Raw genomic sequence first — 25,960 nt, 5'->3', positions numbered from 1 at the left:
TGAAAAATAGCACAATAACTGAGCGTGCACCTACCTGCACATTAGCCAGTTCAATAGTCCATATGACTGAATGTCACAAAGTATTACAAGTCAAATGAATAGGGTTCCACTATTACAAAAGTTTCCACATAAAGGTTTGTCCTCGTGCATTATTAGCATCCATCATAATGGGGTGTCATGCAAATGAGAACCCAACGCACTTGTTATCTAAAAACACAATTTATTGAAGAGTCCCACATTAATTTCTCCTCCCTCCTTCTGGGATTTTGGAGAATACAAAGCACGAAAATGGACATACATTATTCCAGTTGTGAAAATGCTGCTTATTTTTTTTCTTTTCTCTATAACATGTAGTTCAAAGGATAAGGAGACCACTTTTAATGACATTTTACACACGTGGTGTTACAGATGTGATGCATACATTCTCCTAGACAGCATGAGTATAACTGACACGGCTCCCAGAGAAACACTGTCCATAAACATATATTCTAGTATCAGTGGTCAAAGTGCCATAACAAAAAAAAAAGAAATAAAAAAGCAGTTGTACAGTGCCGGCTTATTGCAAGAGAGCACTGTATTAGGTTGGTGCTCTGTTCTCCTAAATGCACACACACACATACACGCTGGTCTGATCTCCCTTGCTGGCGGCACCATGGTAGCTCGTCATTTCGTCTACACCACCAGTCAAGAGTTGGAACAAGAACAAGTGAGACTGCGTTACACAGGAGACTGATTTGCAACCCGTATGTATTCAGAGGGAGTTATGTTCTCTCTGGAAGTAGATAGGGATAGCGCACACTCAAAATGTCCTGCTACAATAAGAGGTCAATTCCAGGACTGCAAAAGTTCACCAGACTTTTCACCACACTTCATCATCTTCGTAACGTAAAGGCTTAAATGAGATACAAAAAGGCTACTGAATATGCCACAGGCATAAAAATGATCCCCGGGTCAAAACATTAATAAGTCCTTGAAGACACTTCATATCGATGATCTGCATGTTCTTGTATTGCTGCAAAGTGCTCTGCTTTTAATGCCAATTGCAGACCTTGCCCCCGCTCTTTGGCAGTTACCCAGCAGGAATCACATGCTTTGTACCATGCATGAAGGTATATTAAATACTGTCAAGTTTCAGGTCAGCAGAAGCTCGCACAGGAAGAAAAAAAGCCTTGCTGCTTACGGTGGCTTCAGTTTTTCTTTGTAACATGTCTTAAGATTACTGATGAATCCGTTCCGTTATTTGCTATACATTGTTATTACTCATGGATCCGTAAGGCTATAAACAAAAATATTAAGTATTAAAGCTGAAGGCGAGTTACGCTCTGCATTGACACCTTCGCCAAGTATCAGACGTCATTTTTATTTTTTTTTTGGTCTTCAAAAAAAAAATAAAAAAATAAAAATCTTTACCCAAAGATTTCTAAATGTAACATGATCTATAACTTTTTTCTCAGCACGGTCAGGGGATAGCTAATAGGAAGAAATGATCATAGGGTATGTGCCTACCGGACATATATGTGGATGGAAAATCCACCATGTAGAACATCGTGGGTGAGATTTTAGAAAAGAGAATCCACAGCCTGAATTTATTAGAGTTACTTATTTCACCTATTAGAATGAAATGGGTGATATATGTAACAAATCCACAATGAAATATGTAAAATAAAATCCGCAATAGTTTTAGCCTTGGGAAAACATACCCTTATATAGTGCTTTATTAATCAATAAATACGGATTATCACTTTATTAGGGATAAATACTGATCAGGTTATTGACCATAGTTAATCAAAAGAACTTCATCTATTTTTTGGTAAGAAGTACCATATACGAGATGACACTTGTGTCCAACCACAAGTCTTTCATTTTCACGTGCCTTTTATAGTTACCCTGGCATTAAAGATTACTGCAGAGTGTAGGTCACCACTTTGGTTTTTGACTATACATAAGATACTAACAGGTGGGAATTAATTAAAGGGACTGTCAGCACAAAATGACTGTTCAAACCAAGCAAGGCGATTGGTGTATGCTTTGGGATGGCCAAACAATTCAGCCTATCTTCCCATTTTTCCAACCATCTCTGCCGCTGGTAAAGACACAACTGATAATCAAGAAAGGGGAGGATGGAGATAGATGGAAAATAAGGAGTTTGGAAGGTACACTGAGCCATTTGTCAACGCTTGGTTTGCACAGTCATTTTGTGCTGACAGATCCCTGTATTGAAACCTAGAGCCCTAGTACTTATAAAGAATTGATCTTAAGATCTCTCAATTTAGGATTACAATGGAATGTAAGAAAAAAAAAAATGAAAAAAAAAAAAAAAAGTCTAATCCTCCATAAGCAGAAGCATAAAATAACTACCTCGCCCATTCTACATAGATTATATGTAGAACGGGTACTAACAATATACTGGTTCCTCTAACGGACGCTCTTTAATCAGTGACATTACTCCACAATCCATCTTTCCTTTATAAACCATGCTCATTTATTATAAATCGGAGTAAAGAACCATTTCCTAACCTATGCTACACAAAAAAAAGACTAATTTACCATATATTTGGAAAGAATTTCATAGATTCATTAATAACTTAATCAGAATCGCCATTGGCATGTCTCTTAAAATTGATGCATTTCCCATGTCAAAAAATATTAGAAATCTATGTATTATGTACCCTCCAGAAGCACCTGTAACCCCTTCCTTTCTGATTGTGCCAAGTTTGCTCTTCTCATGCAGGTACATGAAGAGCTTTTTGCTGCAAGCTTCTTAGATATGTGCTATGATGTATGTAACATACACAATACTGCTGGTTACTAAGGGAAAACATTAATCTCAAAGCATTCATTGTTAAGACTGGATTTAGTGTTCAGTTTTAGTAACTTGTGAAATGCTTGCTTAGACATACAGTAGCCCTTTGTGAATAAACAAGAACAACCAACCCGATCGACGTTGACAACAGTGGATATTTCATTGAGACAGCTTAGAGTTCCCAGTAAATGTGCCACTACTTGTCAAGACTGGAAAATATTGATCCCACGAGATCAAAGGAAAAAAAACAAAACAAAAATTCCTGTTTTCATTTGGTCCTGGACCCATTCATAGATTTCCCCTTTCAGCCTTTAGTTTAGGGCTCTTACTTCCATCAGCTAGAACATTCTTCTCAACAGAAGTCCATATGTACACATTGAAGATTTCTAGAATTCACAGTGGTGGCCCCAAGTCACCGGAATCAGACCGGACAGGACTTGTCCGGGGGCTGCTGACCAGACGTTGATCCAACACCACCAGGTGCAGGGGGATTTGATTTGGGGAACATAGCTGGCTTAGGACGCGTAGCAGGAGGCCTCGAGGGGGGTAGACGTACGGATTTAGCTGTACGGAACGAACAAGGGATGTCACTGGCAGAACTAGAACTTCGCTGAAAACCTGGCTCTTGGTCCCTCAGGGCCTGAGCATGAAGAGGGCTAGAAGGCTCAGAATTAGGAGCAGCCACAGGTGAAGTCTTAAGGGGCTCTAGGGTGTCCAGCACCACATCCGGGGCATGCTTTGCACTGCTTTGGCGCTCAAGCTCCCGTAGCTCATTGAGCGCAGAGTTCATTGTTGCTTCAATGTCCTGAAATAGTTATAAAAAATTTATTAAAATAAAGAAATAAAAATTCACATGAATTATAATGAAATTAGATTTTACTAAAAATATTAGTACTTATGTTTGTCAACTACAATTAATGTAATAAGCATGCAGAACCACATGACAATCCATGGTAGAGGTTAAAGTTCCTTTAACCCCTACTTGACGTTTAACGCACATAAAAAATATGTCTCAGATTATGGCAGTTTAAAGAGGATCGGTCACCAGTTCGTGGTGCTCTTTTTATTTAGCTGCCCACTGATTTCCTAAATAAAAAAAGGCAGCTCAGACAGGCGATAGGTACTTTTTAACCGAGAATTAGCGACAACACCATTTAAGCAATAAAAGTAGATGAGATCACTTCTGATATATCGTTTACTATCCCGTAATACAATCATAGGGTGCCAATGAGTTGTCATGGAAACATGAGACTTAATGAAGACGCCCTTGTCATCCAAGTGAACACTGCCTTGCCATAATTTTGCTGGACCCTAGAATGAAGTCAACATGTCATGCTTTTTACCACACAATTAATGCTGTAAACAGAAATCCCACAAAAGTTGCTGTTCCTCTCCGTTGCACCCTAGATTTTTCTATTAAACACACACACACACACACACACATATACATAACCATACGTGTGTGTGTGTGTGTATGTACTTGTATGCTATGTATATACAGCCATGGCCAAAAATGTTGGACCCCTGAAAATTGTTCTAGAAAATGAAGTATTTCTCTCAGAAAATTATTGCAATTAAACGTTTATTTCTGTTGTGTGTGTATTGTAACTACACAAAAAAAAAGAAGAAAAAAAAAAAAAAAAAAAAAAAGGAAAAACAGGCAAATTGGACATAATTTCATAGAAAATCCCAACAATGGGGCCAGAAAAAAAAGTTGTTGGCACCTTTCCAAAATGGTGGGTAAATAACTTTATTTTAAGCATCTGATGCTTGTTCAAGCTCACCTTTTGCAAGAAACAGGTGGGGGCAATATGAAAATCACACCTGAATCCAGATAAAAAGGGAGAAGTTGACTCAATCTTTGCATTGTGTGTGCCACACTAAGCATGGAGAACAGCAAGAGGAGAAGAAAACTGTCTGAGGACTTGAGAATCAAAATTGTTGGAAAATATCAAGAATCTCAAAGTTGCAAGTCCATTTCCAAAGATCTTAATGTTCCTTTGTTCATGGTGCACAACATAATGAAGTTTACAACCCATGGCACTGTAGCCAATCTCCGTGGATGTGGACGGCAGAGAAAAATTGATAAAAGGTTGCAATGCAAGATAGTCCAGATGGTGGATAAGCAGACCCAATCAACTTCCAAAGAAATTCAAACTGTCCTGCAGACTTTGAGTGCATCAGTGTCAGCGTGAACTATCTGTTGACATTTCAATTAAATATAATGCTATGGCAGGAGACCCAGGAGGACCTCACTGCTGACACAGAGACATAAAAAAGCTAGACTGCAGTGTGCCAAAATGTACGCGAGTAAGCCAAAATCCTTTCGGGAAAGCGTCTTGTGGATAGAGGAGACCAAGATATAGCTTTTTGGTAAAGCACATCATTCTACTGTTTACAGAAAATGGAATGAGGTCTACAAAGAAAAGAACACAGTACCGCCAGTAAAATATGGAGGTGGTTCAAAGATGTTTGGAATTGTTTTACTGCCTCTGGCACTGGGTGCCTTGGCTGTGTGCAAGGCATCATGAAATCTCAAATTTACCAAAGGATTTTGGGTTGCAATGTAGTGTCCAGTGTCAGAAAGCTGGAGTTGTATCCGTGGTCATGGGTCTTCCAGCAGGACAATGACCCCAAACATACTTCAAGAAGCACCAGAAATGGATGGAAACAAAGTGCTGGAGAGTTCTGAAGTGGCAGCAATGAGTCCAGATCTAAATCCCATTGAGCATCTGCGGAGAGATCTTAAAATTGCTGTAGGGAGAAGGTGCTTCAAATATGAGAGACCTGGAGGAGTTTACAAAAGAAAAAGTGGTCCAAAATTCCAGTTGAGAGGTGTAAGAAGCTTGTTGATGGCTATGGGAAGCGATTGATTGCAATTATTTATTCCAAAGGGTAAAGGATGTGCAACCAAATATTAAGTAGAGGGTGCCAACAATTTTGTCAGCCTCAGTCTTGTGTGAAATTATATCCAATTTGCCTTTTTTTCCTGTTTTTTATTTCTTTTTCTAATACACACAGAGGAAATGAAGGGAATTTTGTTTACTTACCGTAAATTCCTTTTCTTCTAGCTCCAATTGGGAGACCCAGACAATTGGGTGTATAGCTTCTGCCTCCGGAGGCCACACAAAGTATTACACTTAAAAGTGTAAAGCCCCTCCCCTTCTGCCTATACACCCCCCGTGCATCACGGGCTCCTCAGTTTTGGTGCAAAAGCAAGAAGGAGGAAAAGTTATAAATTGGTTTAAAGTAAATTCAATCCGAAGGAATTTCGGAGAACTGAAACCATTCAACATGAACAACATGTGTACACAAAGAACAACAGCCCGAAGGGAACAGGGGCGGGTGCTGGGTCTCCCAATTGGAGCTAGAAGAAAAGGAATTTACGGTAAGTAAACAAAATTCCCTTCTTCTTTGTCGCTCCATTGAGAGACCCAGACAATTGGGACGTCCAAAAGCAGTCCCTGGGTGGGTAAAGTAAAACCTCGTAATAGAGCCGTAAAACGGCCCCTTCCTACAGGTGGGCAACCGCCGCCTGAAGGACTCGCCTACCTAGGCTGGCATCTGCCGAAGCATAGGTATGCACCTGATAGTGTTTCGTGAAAGTGTGCAGGCTCGACCAGGTAGCTGCCTGACACACCTGCTGAGCCGTAGCCTGGTGCCGCAAAGCCCAGGATGCACCCACGGCTCTGGTAGAATGGGCCTTCAGCCCTGAGGGAACCGGAAGCCCAGAAGATCGGTAAGCTTCGAGAATTGGTTCCTTGATCCACCGAGCCAGGGTTGATTTGGAAGCCTGTGACCCTTTACGCTGGCCAGCGACAAGGACAAAGAGTGCATCCGAGCGGCGCAGGGGCGCCGTACGAGAAATGTAGAGTCTGAGTGCTCTCACCAGATCTAACAAGTGCAAATCCCTTTCACATTGGTGAATTGGATGAGGACAAAAAGAGGGTAAGGAGATATCCTGATTGAGATGAAAGGGGGATACCACCTTAGGGAGAAATTCCGGAACCGGACGCAGAACCACCTTGTCCTGGTGAAACACCAGGAAAGGGGCTTTGCATGACAGCGCTGCTAGCTCAGACACTCTCCGAAGTGATGTGACTGCTACTAGGAAGACCACTTTCTGGGAAAGGCGTGAGAGAGAAATATCCTTCATTGGCTCGAAAGGTGGTTTCTGAAGAGCCATCAGCACCCTGTTCAGATCCCAGGGTTCTAACGGCCGCTTGTAAGGAGGGACTATGTGACAAACCCCCTGCAGGAACGTGCGTACCTGTGGAAGTCTGGCTAGGCGCTTCTGAAAAAACACAGACAGCGCTGAGACTTGTCCCTTAAGGGAGCGGAGCGACAAACCTTTTTCCAATCCGAATTGAAGGAAGGAAAGAAAAGTGGACAAGGCAAATGGCCAGGGAGAAAAACCCTGATCAGAGCACCAAGATAAGAATATCCTCCACGTCCTGTGGTAGATCTTGGCGGACGTTGGTTTCCTAGCCTGTCTCATAGTGGCAATGACCTCTTGAGATAACCCTGAAGACGCTAGGATCCAGGACTCAATGGCCACACCGTCAGGTTGAGGGCCGCAGAATTCAGATGGAAAAACGGCCCTTGAGACAGCAAGTCTGGTCGGTCTGGTAGTGCCCACGGTTGGCCCACCGTGAGATGCCACAGATCCGGGTACCACGACCTCCTCGGCCAGTCTGGAGCGACGAGGATGGCACGGCGGCAGTCGGACCTGATCTTGCGTAACACTCTGGGCAACAGTGCCAGAGGAGGAAACACATAAGGGAGTTGAAACTGCGACCAATCCTGAACTAAGGCGTCTGCCGCCAGAGCTCTGTGATCTTGAGACCGTGCCATGAATGTCGGGACCTTGTTGTTGTGCCGGGACGCCATTAGGTCGACGTCCGGCATCCCCCAGCGGCAACAGATCTCCTGAAACACGTCCGGGTGAAGGGACCATTCCCCTGCGTCCATGCCCTGGCGACTGAGAAAGTCTGCTTCCCAGTTTTCTACGCCCGGGATGTGAACTGCGGATATGGTGGAGGCTGTGGCTTCCACCCATAGCAGAATCCGCCGGACTTCCTGGAAGGCTTGCCGACTGCGTGTTCCGCCTTGGTGGTTGATGTATGCCACCGCTGTGGAGTTGTCCGACTGAATTCTGATCTGCTTGCCTTCCAGCCACGGCTGGAACACCTTTAGGGCAAGATACACTGCCCTTATCTCCAGAACATTGATCTGAAGGGAGGACTCTGGCTGAGTCCAAGTACCCTGAGCCCTGTGGTGGAGAAAGACCGCTCCCCACCCTGACAGGCTCGCGTCCGTCGTGACCACAGCCCAGGATGGGGGCAGGAAGGATTTCCCCTTCGACAGAGAAGTGGGAAGAAGCCACCACTGAAGGGAAGCCTTGGCTGCCCGAGAAAGGGAGACGTTCCTGTCGAGGGACGTCGACTTCCTGTCCCATTTGCGGAGAATGTCCCATTGAAGTGGACGCAGATGAAACTGCGCAAAAGGAACTGCCTCCATTGCTGCTACCATCTTCCCTAGGAAGTGCATGAGGCGCCTCAGGGGGTGTGACTGGCCTTGAAGGAGAGATTGCACCCCTGTCTGTAGTGAACGCTGTTTGTCCAGCGGAAGCTTCACTATCGCTGAGAGAGTATGAAACTCCATGCCAAGATATGTCAGTGATTGGGCCGGTGTCAGATTTGACTTTGGAAAATTGATGATCCACCCGAAACTCTGGAGAGTCTCCAGAGCAATGTTCAGGCTGTGTTGGCATGCCACTTGAGAGGGTGCCTTGACAAGCAGATCGTCTAAGTAAGGGATCACCGAGTGTCCCTGAGAGTGCAGAACTGCTACTACTGTTGCCATGACCTTGGTGAAGACCCGTGGGGCTGTCGCCAGGCCGAAAGGCAGTGCCACGAACTGAAGGTGTTCGTCCCCTATGGCGAAACGCAGGAAGCGCTGATGCTCTGGTGCAATCGGTACGTGGAGATAAGCATCTTTGATGTCGATTGATGCTAGGAAATCTCCTTGGGACATTGAGGCGATGACGGAGCGGAGCGATTCCATCCGGAACCGCCTGGTTTTTACGTGTTTGTTGAGAAGTTTTAGGTCCAGAACAGGACGGAAGGATCCGTCCTTTTTCGGCACCACGAACAAGTTGGAGTAAAAACCGTGACCCTGTTGCTGAAAAGGAACAGGGATCACCACTCCTTCTGCCTTCAGAGTGCACACCGCCTGAAGAAGAGAATCGGCTCGCTCGGGGGGCGGAGATGTTCTGAAGAATCGAGTCGGTGGACGAGAGCTGAACTCTATCCTGTAACCGTGAGACAGAATGTCTCTCACCCAACGGTCTTTTACCTGTGGCAGCCAGGCGTCGCAAAAGCGGGAAAGCCTGCCACCGACCGAGGATGCGGTGTGAGGAGGCCGAAAGTCATGAGGAGGCCGCTTTGGGAGCGGTTCCTCCGGCGGTCTTTTTAGGACGTGACTTAGACCGCCATGAATCGGAGTTCCTCTGATCCTTCTGAGGCCTTTTGGACGAGGAGAATTGAGACCTGCCCGCGGACCGAAAGGACCGAAACCTCGATTGTACCATCCGTTGTTGAGGTCTGTTTGGTTTGGACTGGGGTAAGGATGAGTCCTTTCCCTTGGATTGTTTAATGATTTCATCCAATCGCTCACCAAACAGGCGGTCGCCAGAAAATGGCAAACCGGTTAAGAACTTTTTGGAAGCAGAGTCTGCCTTCCATTCACGTAGCCACATGGCCCTGCGGACTGCCACCGAATTGGCGGATGCTACCGCCGTACGGCTCGCAGAGTCCAGGACAGCATTAATGGCGTAGGACGCAAACGCCGACGCCTGAGAGGTTAAGGACACCACTTGCGGAGCAGACGTACGTGTGACTGCATTAATCTGCGCATGACAAGCTGAGATAGCTTGGAGTGCCCATACGGCTGCGAATGCTGGAGCAAAAGACGCGCCGATAGCTTCATAGATGGATTTCAAAGAGAGCTCCATCTGTCTGTCAGTGGCATCTTTGAGTGAAGCCCCATCTTCCACTGCAACTATGGATCTAGCCGCCAGTCTGGAGACTGGAGGATCCACCTTGGGACACTGAGCCCAGCCCTTGACAACGTCAGGGGGGAAGGGATAACGTGTATCCTTAAGGCGCTTGGAAAAACGCTTGACTGGACAAGTGTTTCTGGACTGCCTCTCTGAAGTCAGAGTGATCCAGAAACGTACTCATTGTACGCTTGGGAAACCTGAAACGGAATTTCTCCTGCTGAGAAGCTGACTCCTCAATTGGAGGAGCTGGGGGAGAAATATCCAACACCTGATTGATGGTCGCTATAAGGTCATTCACTATGGCGTCACCTTCAGGTGTATCTAGGTTGAGAGCGGCCTCAGGATCAGAATCCTGATCTGCTACCTCCGCTTCATCATCCAGAGAGTCCTCCTGCTGAGACCCTGAACAGTGTGATGAAGTCGAGGGAATTTCCCAGCGAGCCCGCTTAGGCGGCCTGGGACTGCGGTCCGTGTCAGAGACCTCACCCTGGGACCTATGGGTCACCCCAGGAGCACTTTGCTGCTCCAACTGAGGGGGGCCTGGGGTCAATGATTCAACAGTGCCCGGGGCCTGAGTCACCGGTCTGGACTGTAAGGCTTCTAGTATCTTAGCAGACCATTTATCCATACTCTCAGACAGTTTGTCAGCAAATACTGCAAACTCCGTCCCTGTCACCTGGACAGTGGTAGCAGGTGGTTCCACCTGGGCCACCAGTAGCAGAGGCTCCGGCTGAGTAAGTGCCACAGGGGCCGAGCATTGCACACAATGAGTGTCGGTGGAACCTGCCGGTAGTATAGCCGCACATGAGGTACAGGTTGCAAAGTAAGCCTGTGCTTTGGCACCCTTGCTTTTTGCGGACGACATGCTGTTGTCTCCTCTGAGTACAATCCAGGAGGGTATATAGCCAAAAATCAACAGTGCGACCGTACAGTGTAAATGTATAGCATATAAGCATATATATATATGTACACTTCGGCACTCAGTGGGGCCAGCACCTCAGGTGCTGCTTACCGACCGCTCAAAGCGGTTGTGTGATCACCAGATTCCCTGCCTGGGCCTCCCAGAGCCGTGTTGTCTCTCCTCTCCAGCGTCAGAAGTGCTGACAGGAATGGCTGCCGGCGTTCTGTGGGGAGGAGGGGGCCGTGGGCGTGCCCTAGAAAGTGCGGGAATCTGGTGCCCCACTGTGCTGAGTGAGGGGGGAGGAGGATACAAAGTATGCTCCAGCCCTCAGCGCTGACGTCCTGTGCAGCGTCCCGCCCTTCCCCTGACTGGCAGGCCTGGGGGCGGGAATATGCGATACTAGGCCGCAAAAGCCGGGGACTAAAGTTATAAGCGCGGCCGGCAAATAAGCGCGGTCGGCGCGGTAGTCCCTGGCGCACTAACACACCCAGCAGTGCTGCAGTGTGTATGGCACAAGCGCTCCATGCGCGGTCCCCCAAGGGGACACAGAGTACCTCACAGTAGCAGGGCCTTGTCCCTGACGATACCCGGCTCCTGTCCAGCAGATTCCCCAGGGGCTGCGGAGGGAACACGGTCCCCGTGCCTGGAGACCGATTAGGATCCCACTTCACCCAGAGCCCTTAAGGGATGGGGAAGGAAAACAGCATGTGGCTCCTGCCTATGTACCCGCAATGGGTACCTCAACCTTAACAACACCGCCGACCAGAGTGGGGTGAGAAGGGAGCATGCTGGGGGCCCTGTTATGGGCCCTCTTTTCTTCCATCCGACATAGTCAGCAGCTGCTGCTGACTAAGATGTGGAGCTATGCGTGGATGTCAGCCTCCTTCGCACAAAGCATAAAAACTGAGGAGCCCGTGATGCACGGGGGGTGTATAGGCAGAAGGGGAGGGGCTTTACACTTTTAAGTGTAATACTTTGTGTGGCCTCCGGAGGCAGAAGCTATACACCCAATTGTCTGGGTCTCCCAATGGAGCGACAAAGAAAAATGTGTTTAACAAAACATGTGTAATTTCAATAATTTTCTGGGAAAACTAATTAATTTTCTGGTGCAATTTTAAGGGTGTCAACACTTTTGGGCAAGACTATGTATGGCTATTCTTATATTTAGCTAGAGGAATCCGTCTGTATAGTGGATAGCTATTCAGCTTTACTATATACATTTTCTATTTCCCTACATTTCTTTCAATCGGAAACGTCGGACATCGGCATGTTCATCACATGACCACGGTTTTTAATTTTTAGACCAGCAAATAAAGAGAAAAATCTAAAATAATACAAAGAAGCAATGCCACAGTTAGTGGCCTAAAAAGGAATGAGTTAAAAAAAAACCCCTTATGTTAATTAATCTGTGTGAGAACAAGAAATAAAACTAAGAAGACTATTTAGTTTAGCTAAGAATAAAATGGGTGTTAAGAACCGGTTTGGTCAGCGTATGTTGTAACCCGGCCTGCACCCTTCAGCCTGGATTACCATTATCGTGAGCAAAGCAGCAACTAAAGCGAAGATGGAAAAATAGTAACCTGAGCGATAACTTCTGGGTCCAGTGGGCGATGATTATTGAAGCTTTTAGACCTGCCGGCGGCCATTGCTTTGCGTATTTGAGGGCTGTCCATCCTGTTCTTAAGAGATGAGTGTCGGCTGATGCTGCTGACTGTGCCATGACCACTGATGGAGCAGCGATCTGGAGCTTCTCTGGAGAACGTCTGGCTCATGACAGGCTGAGATGTTGGCCGGACATTTGCTCCCGGCGATGCTGGTTCTGAAGTGTCCGAGCTGGAGACACTGTCACTCTGTCTAAACGGTCTCCGGATGCTGCCAGACTCTGGTCTTTTTCTCTGCCTGAAAACAAGGAACATCTTTTTAATAAAAACCATAACAGAAAACTGTCTGTAACCCATGTTGTACAGGCGCCATGTCACTGTTGTGGTATGGAGCCATATGTTAGTAGCAACTCTAAATATACCATTTTATTGGCACTGCATCTTTACAAGTGGTGGCCACCGCCAAAAGACTGTGGAGCTGCGGGGAGTCTACTGGCATCATCAGATAAAAAGGGAACAGATCATGATAGCCTATTTTCTTAAAGGGAATGTGGCATCAAAATTGACCTATTTTTTTTAAATTACGTTAAATATATATATTTTTAATGTACGTTTTAGACTGGTCACTAAGCCTAATATTAGAATTATACTTCTTGTTCTGCATAGAAGACTTTTCAACACACTAATTATCATCACAGACAATATTACAATGAAAGGTTACACCTCTATATTCAGATAAGGGATTCACTATTCACAAGTTGTTCGGTCACAGCTCACTTCCTACACTCCTTTCACAATGATCTTTGCCGAGAGTAAAGCACATTAGACTCCTACAAGTGGGAATTTAATATTAAAAATAGGTTGTCCACTACTTTTACATTGATGGCCTATCCTTATGATAAGTCATCAATGTCTAATTGGCTGGGGACCAACACCCGGCACCGTCCACTGATCAGCTGTTCTCAGTGCCGATGTCGGCAGCAGGCAGCCGGAAATGCTCAGTTCCGGAGCTGCCCAGTCTTCTAAAAGCAGCTGCGGCTGAGTAAAGAACATCCACCTCCCTTTCAAATCAATGAGGTGGATGTGCTAGCAATAGCTAGTGTAAAATTACACATGGGCCCTAATTTATCATAGTGTTCAATCCCAGATTCTGGAGTAAGGCTACTTTCATACATCCGGTTTGAGCACTGCGGCTCAATCTGGCTGTGAAACCTATGCAACGGATGCGGCGAAAACACCGCATCCTTTGCATACGATTTTACATGCGGCCCGTCCATTTTTTTCTGGTTGCGGCACGCTACTGAGCTTGCGCAGTGGAAGAAACCGCATGCGGCGGCCGGATGCGTTTTTTTGCCGCATCGCGCCACATCCGGCGTCCATACGCATGCATTGAAAAATGTGCCGCAGCGGCCGGATGCGGCGCGATGCGTTTTTTTTGCCGGAGCAAAAAACGTGCCAGGCAACGTTCCATCCGGCCGCCGCATCGGCTACATCTGCCGCATGCGGCAAAAAAACGAACGGAACGCAAGCCCATGCGGCACAATGCGGCGCCAATGCAAGTCAATGCTGGAAAAAACGAAACCGGCGGCAAAAAATAACAGTACTACATAGTGCCCAAATAATAAGGCTATGTTCACACAGTGCATCTTTTAGTGCGTTTTTGAGGTCACAAAGATGCACCAAAATGCATGCATTTTCTTCTCCCAGTAAAGTCTATGAGATTTTGCTGTCCACAACGGGCATCTTTTTTGTCTGCATCTTGGCTGTATTTTTGAAGATGCACCCAAGATGCAGCATGTCAATTCTTTTTGTGTTTTTCCCAGTGTTTTTGAGCCCTTCCAGTCAATAGATTTGACTTAAAAAACGCACTGGGCAAAATGCGGTAAAAACGTGGCAAAAACGCATGAATTTTGTGATGGGTTTTTTTGGGGCAAAAAACACTGCATGTTAAGATGCACTATGTGAACATAGCCTAACAGAACAATATAATGTTCAAATTGTATTGGTCAAACAGTGCCCCAATACTACCACCATACATTGCTTAAATAGCAGTGTTTAAAGGCTTGTCCACTACTTGGACAACACCTTCTCTGTCCCTTTGTTTCCCACCAAGAAAATAACACCTATACTCACTTCTGGTGACATTCCAGGAGTGTTGGCACCGCCTCTCCCGTGGATCGAATGACACTGTTATGTCTCACGATCCCTTTGGCCAATCAGAGCTGGCTCGTTCTCCCCTCTTTCATACAAATCAAGACATCCAAAAGAAGTGAAAGCAGCTCTCACTTCACTTTCTCTAGATATTTTGATTCTTCAGAAGAAGGGGAAAGTGAAGCCAGCGCCGATGACCTGCAGGCACCATGAGACCTAGTAACGTCATGCAAGCCCAGGGACAGAGTGTACACACACCACTGGAACGGGCACCGGAGGGGAGTACAAGTGTTATTTTGTTGTGGGAAAACAAACAAATGGAGAAGGGGTTGTCTGAGTAGTAGGCAACCCCTTTAAATAATGCTCAGTTAATATAGCTCAGGCTCTGGGAGGTAGACAGACCATGATCTTGAGGAATTTGGTTGAGACCCATAAGAAATTTACCCCCTTCATCCTCATTCGGTGAAAGGTTCATTCGCAGAATCAAATCGGATGTAAACTTGGCCAATATTCCGCCAGTAGTATTATTATAGGACTCCAATTGTAAAAGGAGCAGTGCTCAGCGTGGAGATGTTTCCACACGTGGGGGATCTTTCTACAAGTGGGGGGGGGGATCTTTCTACAAGTGGGGGGTTCTTTCTTCAAGTGGGGGGGGGGATCTTTCTACAAGTGGGGGGGGATCTTTCTACAAGTGGGGGGGGATCTTTCTACAAGTGGGGGGGGGATCTTTCTACAAGTGGGGGGATCTTTCTACAAGTGGGGGGGATCTTTCTACAAGTGGGGGGATCTTTCTACAAGTGGGGGGTTCTTTCTACAAGTGGGGGTGTTCTTTCTACAAGTGGGGGGATCTTTCTACAAGTGGGGGGGTTCTTTCTACAAGTGGGGGGGTTCTTTCTACAAGTAGGGGGTTCTTTCTACAAGTGGGGGGTTCTTTCTACAAGTGGGGGGTTCTTTCTACAAGTGGGGGGTTCTTTCTACAAGTGGGGGGGTTCTTTCTACAAGTGGGGGGGTTCTTTCTACAAGTGGGGGGGTTCTTTCTACAAGTGGGGGGGGTTCTTTCTACAAGTGGGGGGGGTTCTTTCTACACGTGGGGGGGATCCTTCTACACGTGGGGGGGATCTTTCTACACGTGGGGGGGATCTTTCTACACGTGGGGGGGATCTTTCTACACGTGGGGGGGATCTTTCTACACGTGGGGGGGATCCTTCTACACATGGGGGGGATCTTTCTACACGTGGGGGGGGATCTTTCTACACGTGGGGGGGGGGGATCTTTCTACACGTGGGGGGGATCTTTCTACACGTGGGGATCTTTCTATATATTAAAGTAGCTCCAGATTAGCAGTTTGCTGTAATGGGGGCCCCTCTTTTGCAGAAACACCAAACATGTTGTTTTTTTCTATTTAATGACTGGCTGTGTCTTACAAGTATGGATTCCTCACGCAAGTTACAAATGTGAAGCATTTCAAATATGTAAAACAAATCAAAATGTCTGTGTATGGCCGCTGAATAAATTTTCTGCATATTTGGAAAGATTCCTGGAATGCAATGAAACCGTATGTAAAACACTAGTTAACATACATAACAAAACTACAGTTATCACCCGATATTAACCCCTTTGCATCATGGACAATTTACATTTTTGCGTATTAGTTGTTTACCTCTAGATCGCGTGTGCTATATACAGCAATGCTATAGTATTGCTGTATATAGTAAAAATCAGTCTTCATTGAAGCCCGACCACAGGCAGGGTTTTAAAGGCGCTCTCCAACAACAAGCAAGGAGGTCTTCAGCAGACCCCCTCCTGTCATAGCAACCCATCGGTGACTAGTGATTACTTCACGGGTGTGCCAATGGACACGTAAAATGGTGCATCCCCATGCCGCCACATGTTAAATGCTGGTGTCAGAGTTTGACAGCGGGATTTAAACAGGTTAACAATTGCGGGTGATCTAGATCTGCGATTATTAGAGGCAGGTCCTGGCTGTAATATAAAGCCATTAACCCGCTTCCGACTTGAGCTGTACATGTATGGCGGATGTCGTGAAGGGGTGAAAGATGTTAAGCAATTTCTGTGATCACCTTACTGTCCTCTACAGCCAGCGATTGGATATATTAGTCAAATATCCTTATATATGGCCGCACTTGAGCGGTGGGGAATTATTGTCATACAGTAGTTATGTAGTTAATACGGTTAAAAAAAAAAGACAAACTGTCCATCAACTTCACCTGAGGGATGGGAGGTGATAAAAGGAATGGGCACAAGCACAACCATAATGCTTAATTTGGTTTGCCTCAAAAGAGCTAGTTTCAATTGTTGATCCACTGGACTAAATACATCCAGAAAAAAACTGAAGCTTGGTGATTATTACTCAAGTCTGCTATTTTACACAGTCTAAGCTTTAAGAAAAAAATATCTAAACATCCCCTTTAAAATCAAAATATGACTACATCTACATGAAGCGTCCATGCTCCTTCTAACAAACATACATTAATTACCATTGTAAACACAGGCCATAATCGTAAAATCACGGAGAAAAACCTAAATGCCTCCAGTTATAAACTATTTACTAATACCATAATGAAATCAATGCTTCTGGAATATTCATGGTCTTATTATCAGCCCTTACTTGTTTATATTAGCTAGGTAAATGTCAGCCACGTGGCTCCCCGTGGGGCAGCTGAGACTCGCTCTAGCTGTGACCTTTTCCTCCACCAGTGGCTCTGAACTCTGCTCTGGGTCAGATCGGGGGCTGGATCTCTCACTAGGGGGGTCATCACTGTCGAGAAACAAGAATAATTACCAAGGCATTTTCAAATGACTGTATTAATTAGCAATACACGTTGCGATTAGGAATCATACAATACATTTCATGCCACTGAGATGAAGAAATTGAGCGAAACCAATACAATGAAAGGGATAAACAATATATATGCATGCATCACACACACCTCCTCATTTCAGGGCTTAAAAGTAATTGGACAACTTTACTTTACCATACATAATATGTCCATTTTTAATTCTTCATAGAGAATCCTTTGCAGGCAATGACTGCCTGAAGTCTGCAAGCCATGGGCTTCAAATGCCAGGTTTCCTCCTTCGTGATACTTCGCTGGGCCTTTACTGCAGTGACTTCAGTTGTTGCTTGTTTGTGGTTCTTTCTGCCTTACGTTTTGTGTTAAGTAAGTGAAATACATGCTCGATGGGGTTGAGATCTGCTGATTGATCGGCCAATGCAAAATATTTCACTTCTTTGAATTAAGAAACTCCTGTGTTGCTTTTGCAGTATGTTTTGGATCATTGTCCATCTATAATGGGAAGTGTTGTCCAATGAATCTTGCTTCCTTTGGTTGAATTTCAGAAAAAGTAAAGCCCTGTACACGTCAGAATTTATCCGGCTGCTTCTGTCTTCAGTCACATAATCAATAAACACTAGTAATCCAGGGTCATTGGAACCCATGCATGCCCGGCCATCACACTGCCTCCACCATGTTTTACAGAGGATGTGCTGTGCTTTGGATCATGACCTGCTCAAAGCCTTCTCTATAATTTCTTCTTCCTATCATTCTGGTAGAGGTTGATCTTAGTTTCATCTATCCATAGATTGCCAATAAACATCTAAAGAAGCCGCCCAGTTCTGGAAAAGCAAAGTCTAATCTGGCCTTTCTATTTTTAAGGCTGATTAATAGTTTCCACCTTATGGTGAACCCTCTGTATTTTCTCTCATGAGTCTACTTTTTATGTTAGAGTTACATAGTGAAACACCTACAGTACAGACCAAAAGTTTGGACACACCTTCTCATTCAAAGAGTTTTCTTTATTTTCATGACTAAAAATTGTAGATTCACATTGAAGACATCAAAACTATGAATTAACACATGTGGAATGAAATACTTCAAAAAGTGTGAAACAACTGAAAATATGTTTCATATTCTAGGTTCTTCAAAGTAGCCACCTTTTGCTTTGATTACTGCTTTGCACACTCTTGGCATTCTCTTGATGAGCTTCAAGAGGTAGTCACTGGAAATGGTCTTCCAACAGTCTTGAAGGAGTTCCCAGAGATGCTTAGCACTTGTTGGCCATTTTGCCCTCACTCTGCGGTCCAGCTCACCCCAAACCATCTAGATTGGGTTCAGGTCTGGTGACTGGAGGCCAGGTCATCTGGCGAAGCACCCCATCACCCTCCTTCTTACTCAAATAGCCCTTACACAGCCTGGAGGTGTGTTTGGGGTCCTTGTCCTGTTGAAAAATAAATGATGGTCCAACTAAATGCAAACCGGATGGAATAGCATGCCGCTGCAAGATGCTGTGGTAGTCATGCTGGTTCAGTATGCCTTCAATTTTGAATAAATCCCCAACAGTGTCACCAGCAAAGCACCCCCACACCAAAACACCTCCTCCATGCTTCACGGTGGGAACCAGCCATGTAGAGTCCATGTAGAGTCCATCCGTTCACCTTTTCTACAAAGACACGGTGGTTAGATCCAAAGATCTCAAATTTGGACTCATCAGACCAAAGCACAGATTTCCACTGGTCTAATGTTCATTCCTTGTGTTCTTTAGCCCAAACAAGTCTCTTCTTCTTGTTGCCTGTCCTTAGCAGTGGTTTCCTAGCAGCTATTTTACCATGAAGGCCTGCTGCACAAAGTCTCCTCTTAATAGTTGTTCTAGAGATGAGAAGGTGTGTCCAAACTTTTTTTTTTTTGCGCAGAATGAACCAAACTATTGATTTGTCCACTCATTTCATTTCTGCTCTCTGATAGTTTTTTTTTTTTTTCAGCCGATTGATGGTCTATTTCTGTTCCATTGAGAGCTCCTTTAACCACAACACAGCTTCACAGGGTTCACAGCAACAGCTTCCAAATGCAAATGCAACACCTGAAATCAGCTCTAGACCTTTTACTGGCTTAATTGATCATGGGTTATTGAAGGAATAGCACATGCAGCCCATTAAGGAGCTTTTGCGATAACTGTCCAATCACTTTTTGTCCCTTGAAAAAGAGGTAGCTACATATTAAAGAGCTACAATTCTTAAACCCTTAATCCAATTAGGATGTGAATACCCTCAAATTAAAGCTGAGAGTCTGTACTACACACAGCAGGTAAAATAGGTATTGAAGGGGTCGCCAATTTTTCAAGTAAATATACATTATTTCTAAAAGGTACTATTGAGATGAATTTTTCACCAGATGTCGATAACAAAAACACACAGGCAAAGAAATCAAACCACAGATGTCCATAAATTAAGTTATGTGTCATATTGAAAAATGACACGGAAAAAAGTATTAAACACACTTACGGAAATTTTTTTACTAGTTTGTACAAACGCCTTATTCAGATTGATGTCTGTTGACACATAGTGAGGTTTTAATATTAGAGTGTAGGTACTGTCCCAATTGGGGATACCTTGTCACTGTGGGATAGAAGGGAATTTTGTTTACTTACCGTAAATTCCTTTTCTTCTAGCTCTAATTGGGAGACCCAGACAATTGGGTGTATAGGCTATGCCTCCGGAGGCCGCACAAAGTATTACACTCAAAAGTGTTAAGCCCCTCCCCTTCTGCCTATACACCCCCCGTGCTCCCACGGGCTCCTCAGTTTTGGTGCAAAAGCAAGAAGGAGGAAAAAGAATTATAAACTGGTTAAAAGTAACTTCAATCCGAAGGAATATCGGAGAACTGAAACCATTCAACATGAACAACATGTGTACACAAAAAAACAGGGGCGGGCGCTGGGTCTCCCAATTAGAGCTAGAAGAAAAGGAATTTACGGTAAGTAAACAAAATTCCCTTCTTCTTTGTCGCTCTATTGGGAGACCCAGACAATTGGGACGTCCAAAAGCAGTCCCTGGGTGGGTAAAATAATACCTCGTAAGAGAGCCGTAAAACGGCCCCTTCCTACAGGTGGGCAACCGCCGCCTGAAGGACTCGTCTACCTAGGCTGGCATCCGCCGAAGCATAGGTATGCACCTGATAGTGCTTCGTGAAAGTGTGCAGGCTCGACCAGGTAGCCGCCTGACACACCTGCTGAGCCGTAGCCTGGTGCCTCGAAGCCCAGGACGCGCCCACGGCTCTGGTAGAATGGGCTTTCAGCCCTGAGGGAACCGGAAGCCCAGCAGAACGGTAGGCTTCGATAATTGGCTCCTTGATCCACCGAGCCAGGGTTGATTTGGAATCCTGTGACCCTTTACGCTGGCCAGCGACAAGGACAAAGAGTGCATCCGAGCGGCGCAGGGGCGCCGTACGAGAAATGTAGAGTCTGAGTGCTCTCACCAAATCTAACAAGTGCAAATCCTTTTCACATTGGTGAACTGGATGAGGATAAAAAGAAGGTAAGGAGATATCCTGATTGAGATGAAAAGAGGATACCACCTTAGGGAGAAAATCCGGAACCGGACGTAGAACCACCTTGTCCTGGTGAAACACCAGGAAAGGGGCTTTGCACGACAATGCTGCTAGCTCAGACACTCTCCGAAGAGAAGTGACTGCTACTAGAAAAAACCACTTTCTGCGAAAGTCGTGAGAGGGAGATATCTCTCATTGGCTCGAATGGTGGTTTCTGAAGAACCATCAGAACCCTGTTTAGATCCCAGGGATCTAACGGCCGCTTGTAATGTGGAACGATGTGACAAACCACCTGCAGGAACGTGCGTACCTGTGGAAGCCTGGCTAGGCGCTTCTGGAAAAAACCCAGAGAGCGCTGAGACTTGTCCCTTAAGGGAGCCGAGCGCCAAACCCTTTTCCAGTCCAGATTGAAGGAAGGACAGAAAAGTGGTCAAGGCAAAAAGGCCAGGGAGAAATACCCTGAGCAGAGCACCACGACAGGAAAATTTTCCACGTCCTGTGGTAGATCTTGGCGGAAGTTGGTTTCCTAGCCTGTCTCATAGTGGCAATGACGTCTTGAGATAACCCTGAAGACGCTAGGGTCCAGGACTCAATGGCCACACAGTCAGGTTGAGGGCCGCAGAATTCAGATGGAAAAAAACGGCCCTCGAGATAGCAAGTCTGGTCGGTCTGGTAGTGTCCACGGTTGGCCGACCGTGAGATGCCACAGATCCGGGTACCACGACCTCCTGGCCAGCCTGGAGCGACGAGGATGGCGCGGCGGCAGTCGGTCCTGATCTTGCGTAACACTCCGGGCAACAGTGCCAGCGGAGGAAACGCATAAGGGAGCTGAAACTGCGACCATCCTGAACTAAGGCGTCTGCCGCCAGAGCTCTGGGATCTTGAGACCGTGCCATGAACATTGGTACCTTGTTGTTGTGCCGGGACGCCATGAGGTCGACGTCCGACACCCCCCAGCAGCAACGGATCTCCTGAAACACGTCCGTGTGAAGGGACCATTCCCCTGCGTCCATGCCCTGGCAACTGAGATAATCTGCTTCCCAGTTTTCCACGCCTGGGATGTGAACTGCGGATATGGTGGATGCCGTGGCTTCCACCCACATCAAAATCCGCCGGACTTCCTGGAAGGCTAGCCGGCTGCGTGTGCCACCTTGGTGGTTGATGTATGCCACCGCTGTGGAATTGTCCGACTGAATTCGGATCTGCTTGCCCTCCAGCCACTGCTGGAACGCTTTCTGGGCAAGATACACTGCCCGTATTTCCAGAACGTTGATCCGAAGCGAGGACTCTTGCAGGGTCCACGTACCCTGAGCCCTGTGGTGGAGAAAAAACCGCTCCCCACCCTGACAGACTCGCGTCCGTCGTGATTATTTCCCAGGATGGGGATAGGAAGGATTTCCCCTTCGATAATGAAGTGGGAAGAAGCCACCACCGAAGGGAAGCTTTGGTCGCCTGAGAGAGGGAGACGGTCCTGTCGAGGGACGTCGGCTTCCTGTCCCATTTGCGTAGGATGTCCCATTGAAGGGGACGCAGGTGAAACTGCGCGGAAGGGACTGCCTCCATTGCTGCCACCCTCTTCCCCCGGAAGTGCATGAGGCGCCTCAAGGGGTGTGACTGGCCTTGAAGGAGAGATTGTACCCCTTTCTGTAGTGACTGCTGCTTGATCAGCGGAAGCTTCACTATCGCTGAGAGGGTATGAAACTCCATGCCAAGATATGTCAGCGATTGGGCCGGTGTCAGATTTGACTTTGGAAAATTGATGATCCACCCGAAACCCTGGAGAGTCTCCAGGGAAGCGTCGAGGCTGCGTTGGCTTGCCTCTTGAGAGGGTGCCTTGATCAGCATCCAAGTACGGGATCACCGAGTGACCCTGCGAGTGTAGGAGCGCTACTACAGTAGCCATAACCTTGGTAAAAACCCGTGGGGCTGTTGCCAGGCCGAACGGCAGTGTCACGAATTGCAGGTGTTCGTTTCCTATGGCGAAGCGCAAGAAGCGCTGGTGCTCTGGAGCAATCGGTACGTGGAGATAAGCATCTTTGATATCGATCGATGCAAGGAAATCTCCTTGGGACATTGAGGCGATGACGGAGTGGAGGGATTCCATCCTGAACCGTCTGGTCTTTACATGTTTGTTGAGCAGTTTCAGGTCCGGGACCGGGCGGAAAGACCCGTCCTCCTTTGGGACCACAAACAAGTTGGAGTAAAAACCGTGGCTCTGTTGCTGAAGAGGAACCGGGATCACCAATCCTTCTGCCTTCAGAGTGCGCAGCGCCTGCAGAAGAGCCTCGGCTCGCTAGGGAGGCGGGGATGACCTGAAGAATCGAGTCGGGGGACGAGAGGTGAACTCTATCTTGTAACCGTGAGACAGAATGTCTCTCACCCAGCGGTCTTTTATTTGTGGCAGCCAGGTGTCGCAAAAGCGGGAGAGCCTGCCACCGACCGAGGATGCTACTAGAGGAGGTCGAAAGTCATGAGGAAGCCGCTTTATTAGCGGCGCCTCCGGTGGCCTTTTAAGGACGTAACTTAGACCGCCATGCATCAGAGTTCCTTTGTTCTTTCTGAGACCTTTTGGACGAGGAGAATTGAGACCGGCCCGCGCCCTGAAAGGACCGAAACCTCGACTGCCCTCTCCTCTGTGATGATTTCATCCAGACGCTCGCCAAAACAGCCTGTCGCCAGAAATTGGCAAACTGGTTAAGCGCTTTTTTGGAAGCAGAATCTGCCTTCCATTCCCGTAGCCACAAGGCCCTGCGGAGTACCCCCGAATTGGCGGCCGCGACCGCCGTACGGCTCGCAGAGTCCAGGACAGCCTTAATAGCGTAAGACGCAATTGCCGATGTCTGGGTGGAGATGGATGCCACTTGTGGCGCGGCCGTGCATGTGGCTGCTTCAATTTTGCGCTTGCTGAGATAGCTTGTAGCGCCCATACGGCTGCGAATGCTGGGGCAAAAGAAGCTCTGATAGCTTCATATATGGATTTCAACCAGAGCTCCATCTGCCTGTCAGTGGCATTTTTGAGCGAGGCCCCATTTTCCACTGCAAGTATGGATCTAGCCGCCAGTCTGGAGATTGGAGGATCCACTGTGGGACACTAAATCCAACCTTTAACCACGTCAGGGGGAAAAAGATAACGTGTATCCTTAAGGCGCTCAGAAAAAACGCTTATCTGGACAAGCATGATGATTCTGGACTGCCTCTCTGAAATCAGAGTGGTCTAGAAACATACTCGGTGTATGAGAAGCTGACTCCTCCGCCGGAGGAGCTGAGGGAGAAATATCCAGCATTTGATCGATGGACGCAATAAGATCGTTCACTATGGCGTCCCCGTCTGGAGTATTAAGATTGAGAGCGCCCTCAGGATCAGAATCCTGATCAGCTGTCTCCGCATCATCAATCAGATATTCCCCCCGCTGAGACCCTGAACAATATGATGTCGAGGGAAATTCTAAGCGAGCTCGCTTAGTCGGTCTGGGGCTGGGGTCTGTGTCAGAACCCTCAGCCTGGGATCCATGAGATACCCCGGGAGGACATTGTTGGTCCAACTGAGGGGGGCCAGGGAACAATGATTCAACAGAGTCCCTTTGCTGAGATACCGGCCTGGACTGCAAGGCTTCTAGTATCTTAGCCATAGTCTCAGAGAGTTTTGCGAACTCCGTCCCCGTCACTAGGACAGTGTCAACAGGTGGCTCCCCCTGGGCCCCTCTTAGCAGAGGCCCTGGCTGAAAAAGTGTCACAGGGGCCCAACATTGCACACGATGAGGGTCAATGGAACCTGTCGGCAGCTGGGTCGTACAAGCGACGCAGGCAGCATAATAAGCCTGTGTTTTTGGCACCCCTGCCTTTTGTGGGCGCCATGCTATTGTTTTCCCTAGTAACACAATAGGGTATATAGCCAGAATGAACTGTGCTCATACAGTGTAAAATATATACTATACACAAATAATGTATCAGTACACTACAGCACCATGAGGCTAGCACCACAGGTGCTGCTTACCAGCCGCCTAAAGCGGTTATGAGGCCACCAGAGACCGTGTCTGTGTCTCCCAGTGTTTGTCCCTCTCTGCAGCGTCGGAGGAGCTGACAGGAAATGGCTGCGGCGTCCTGACGAGAGGAGGGAGCCGTGGGCGTAGCCGAGGTGCTCACACTGTGCACAGAGAGGGGGGTGGAGTATGGAAATCATACTCCAGCCCTCAGTGCTGCTCTGTTCCGTGCAGCGTCCCGCCCTTCCCCTGCCTGTCAGGGCTGAGGGCGGGAGAAAAGGAAACTAGGCCGCAAGCAAGCCGGGGACTCGAGTATAAGCGTCGCCGCCGTAAAAGCGCGGCAGACGCCGAAGTCCCCGGCGAACTACAAGTCCCAGCCGCGCCGCAGTTTCACATGGCAGCGGCGGTTAGCGCGGTAGCCCCTACATATAAACACACTCAGCGACGCTGAGTGTGTAATGGCACAGTTTAACCCGGCAGCGCCGCGGTCCCCGGTGCACTAGCACACCCAGCAAAGCTGAGGTGTTGCCGTGCGCGGTCCCCACAGGGATACAGAGTACCTTCATGTAGCAGGGCCATGTCCCTGAACGGTACCCAGCTCCTATCCAGCCGTCTCCCAGGAGTTGTGGATGAAGCACGGTCTCAGTGCCTGGAGACCGATAGGATCCCACTTCGCCCAGAGCCCTGAGGGGGATGGGGAAGGAAAGCAGCATGTGGGCTCCAGCCTCCGTACCCGCAATGGATACCTCAACCTTAACAACACCGCCGACAAGAGTGGGGTGAGAAGGGAGCATGCTGGGGGCCCTATATGGGCCCACTTTTCTTCCAACCGACATAGTCAGCAGCTGCTGCTGACTAATCTGTGGAGCTGTGCTGTGCGTGTCTGACCTCCTTCGCACAAAGCAAAAAACTGAGGAGCCCGTGGGAGCACGGGGGGTGTATAGGCAGAAGGGGAGGGGCTTAACACTTTTGAGTGTAATACTTTGTGCGGCCTCCGGAGGCATAGCCTATACACCCAATTGTCTGGGTCTCCCAATAGAGCGACAAAGAAAGCTTAATGTTTTTTTTATCAAAAATAGTGTTTACTAAGTACCCTATGTTTACTTATATGCATTAT

The 25,960-nt window shown here is 47.1% G+C and overlaps 1 protein-coding gene across 1 annotated transcript in view; it reads right to left on the bottom strand.

Annotated features, from left to right (window-relative positions):
• Positions 1–200: 200 nt before the first annotated feature.
• Positions 201–25,960, bottom strand: part of SRGAP2 (SLIT-ROBO Rho GTPase activating protein 2) — a 202,989-nt gene continuing 177,229 nt past the window's right edge. Inside the window, exons 21-23 of the mRNA XM_075335705.1 lie at positions 17,149–17,298; positions 12,348–12,666; positions 201–3,608 (exon numbers count right to left, since the gene is read on the bottom strand). Of these exons, the coding sequence (XP_075191820.1) occupies positions 3,225–3,608; positions 12,348–12,666; positions 17,149–17,298 (853 nt within the window). The 3' untranslated portion in view covers positions 201–3,224. The remainder of the gene's footprint in view (positions 3,609–12,347; positions 12,667–17,148; positions 17,299–25,960) is intronic.

This window comes from Anomaloglossus baeobatrachus, chromosome 2 (assembly GCF_048569485.1).
Source record: "Anomaloglossus baeobatrachus isolate aAnoBae1 chromosome 2, aAnoBae1.hap1, whole genome shotgun sequence".
In the NCBI taxonomy this organism is placed as follows: Eukaryota; Metazoa; Chordata; class Amphibia; order Anura; family Aromobatidae; genus Anomaloglossus; species Anomaloglossus baeobatrachus.
This window is presented reverse-complemented; position numbering and strand designations above follow the sequence as displayed.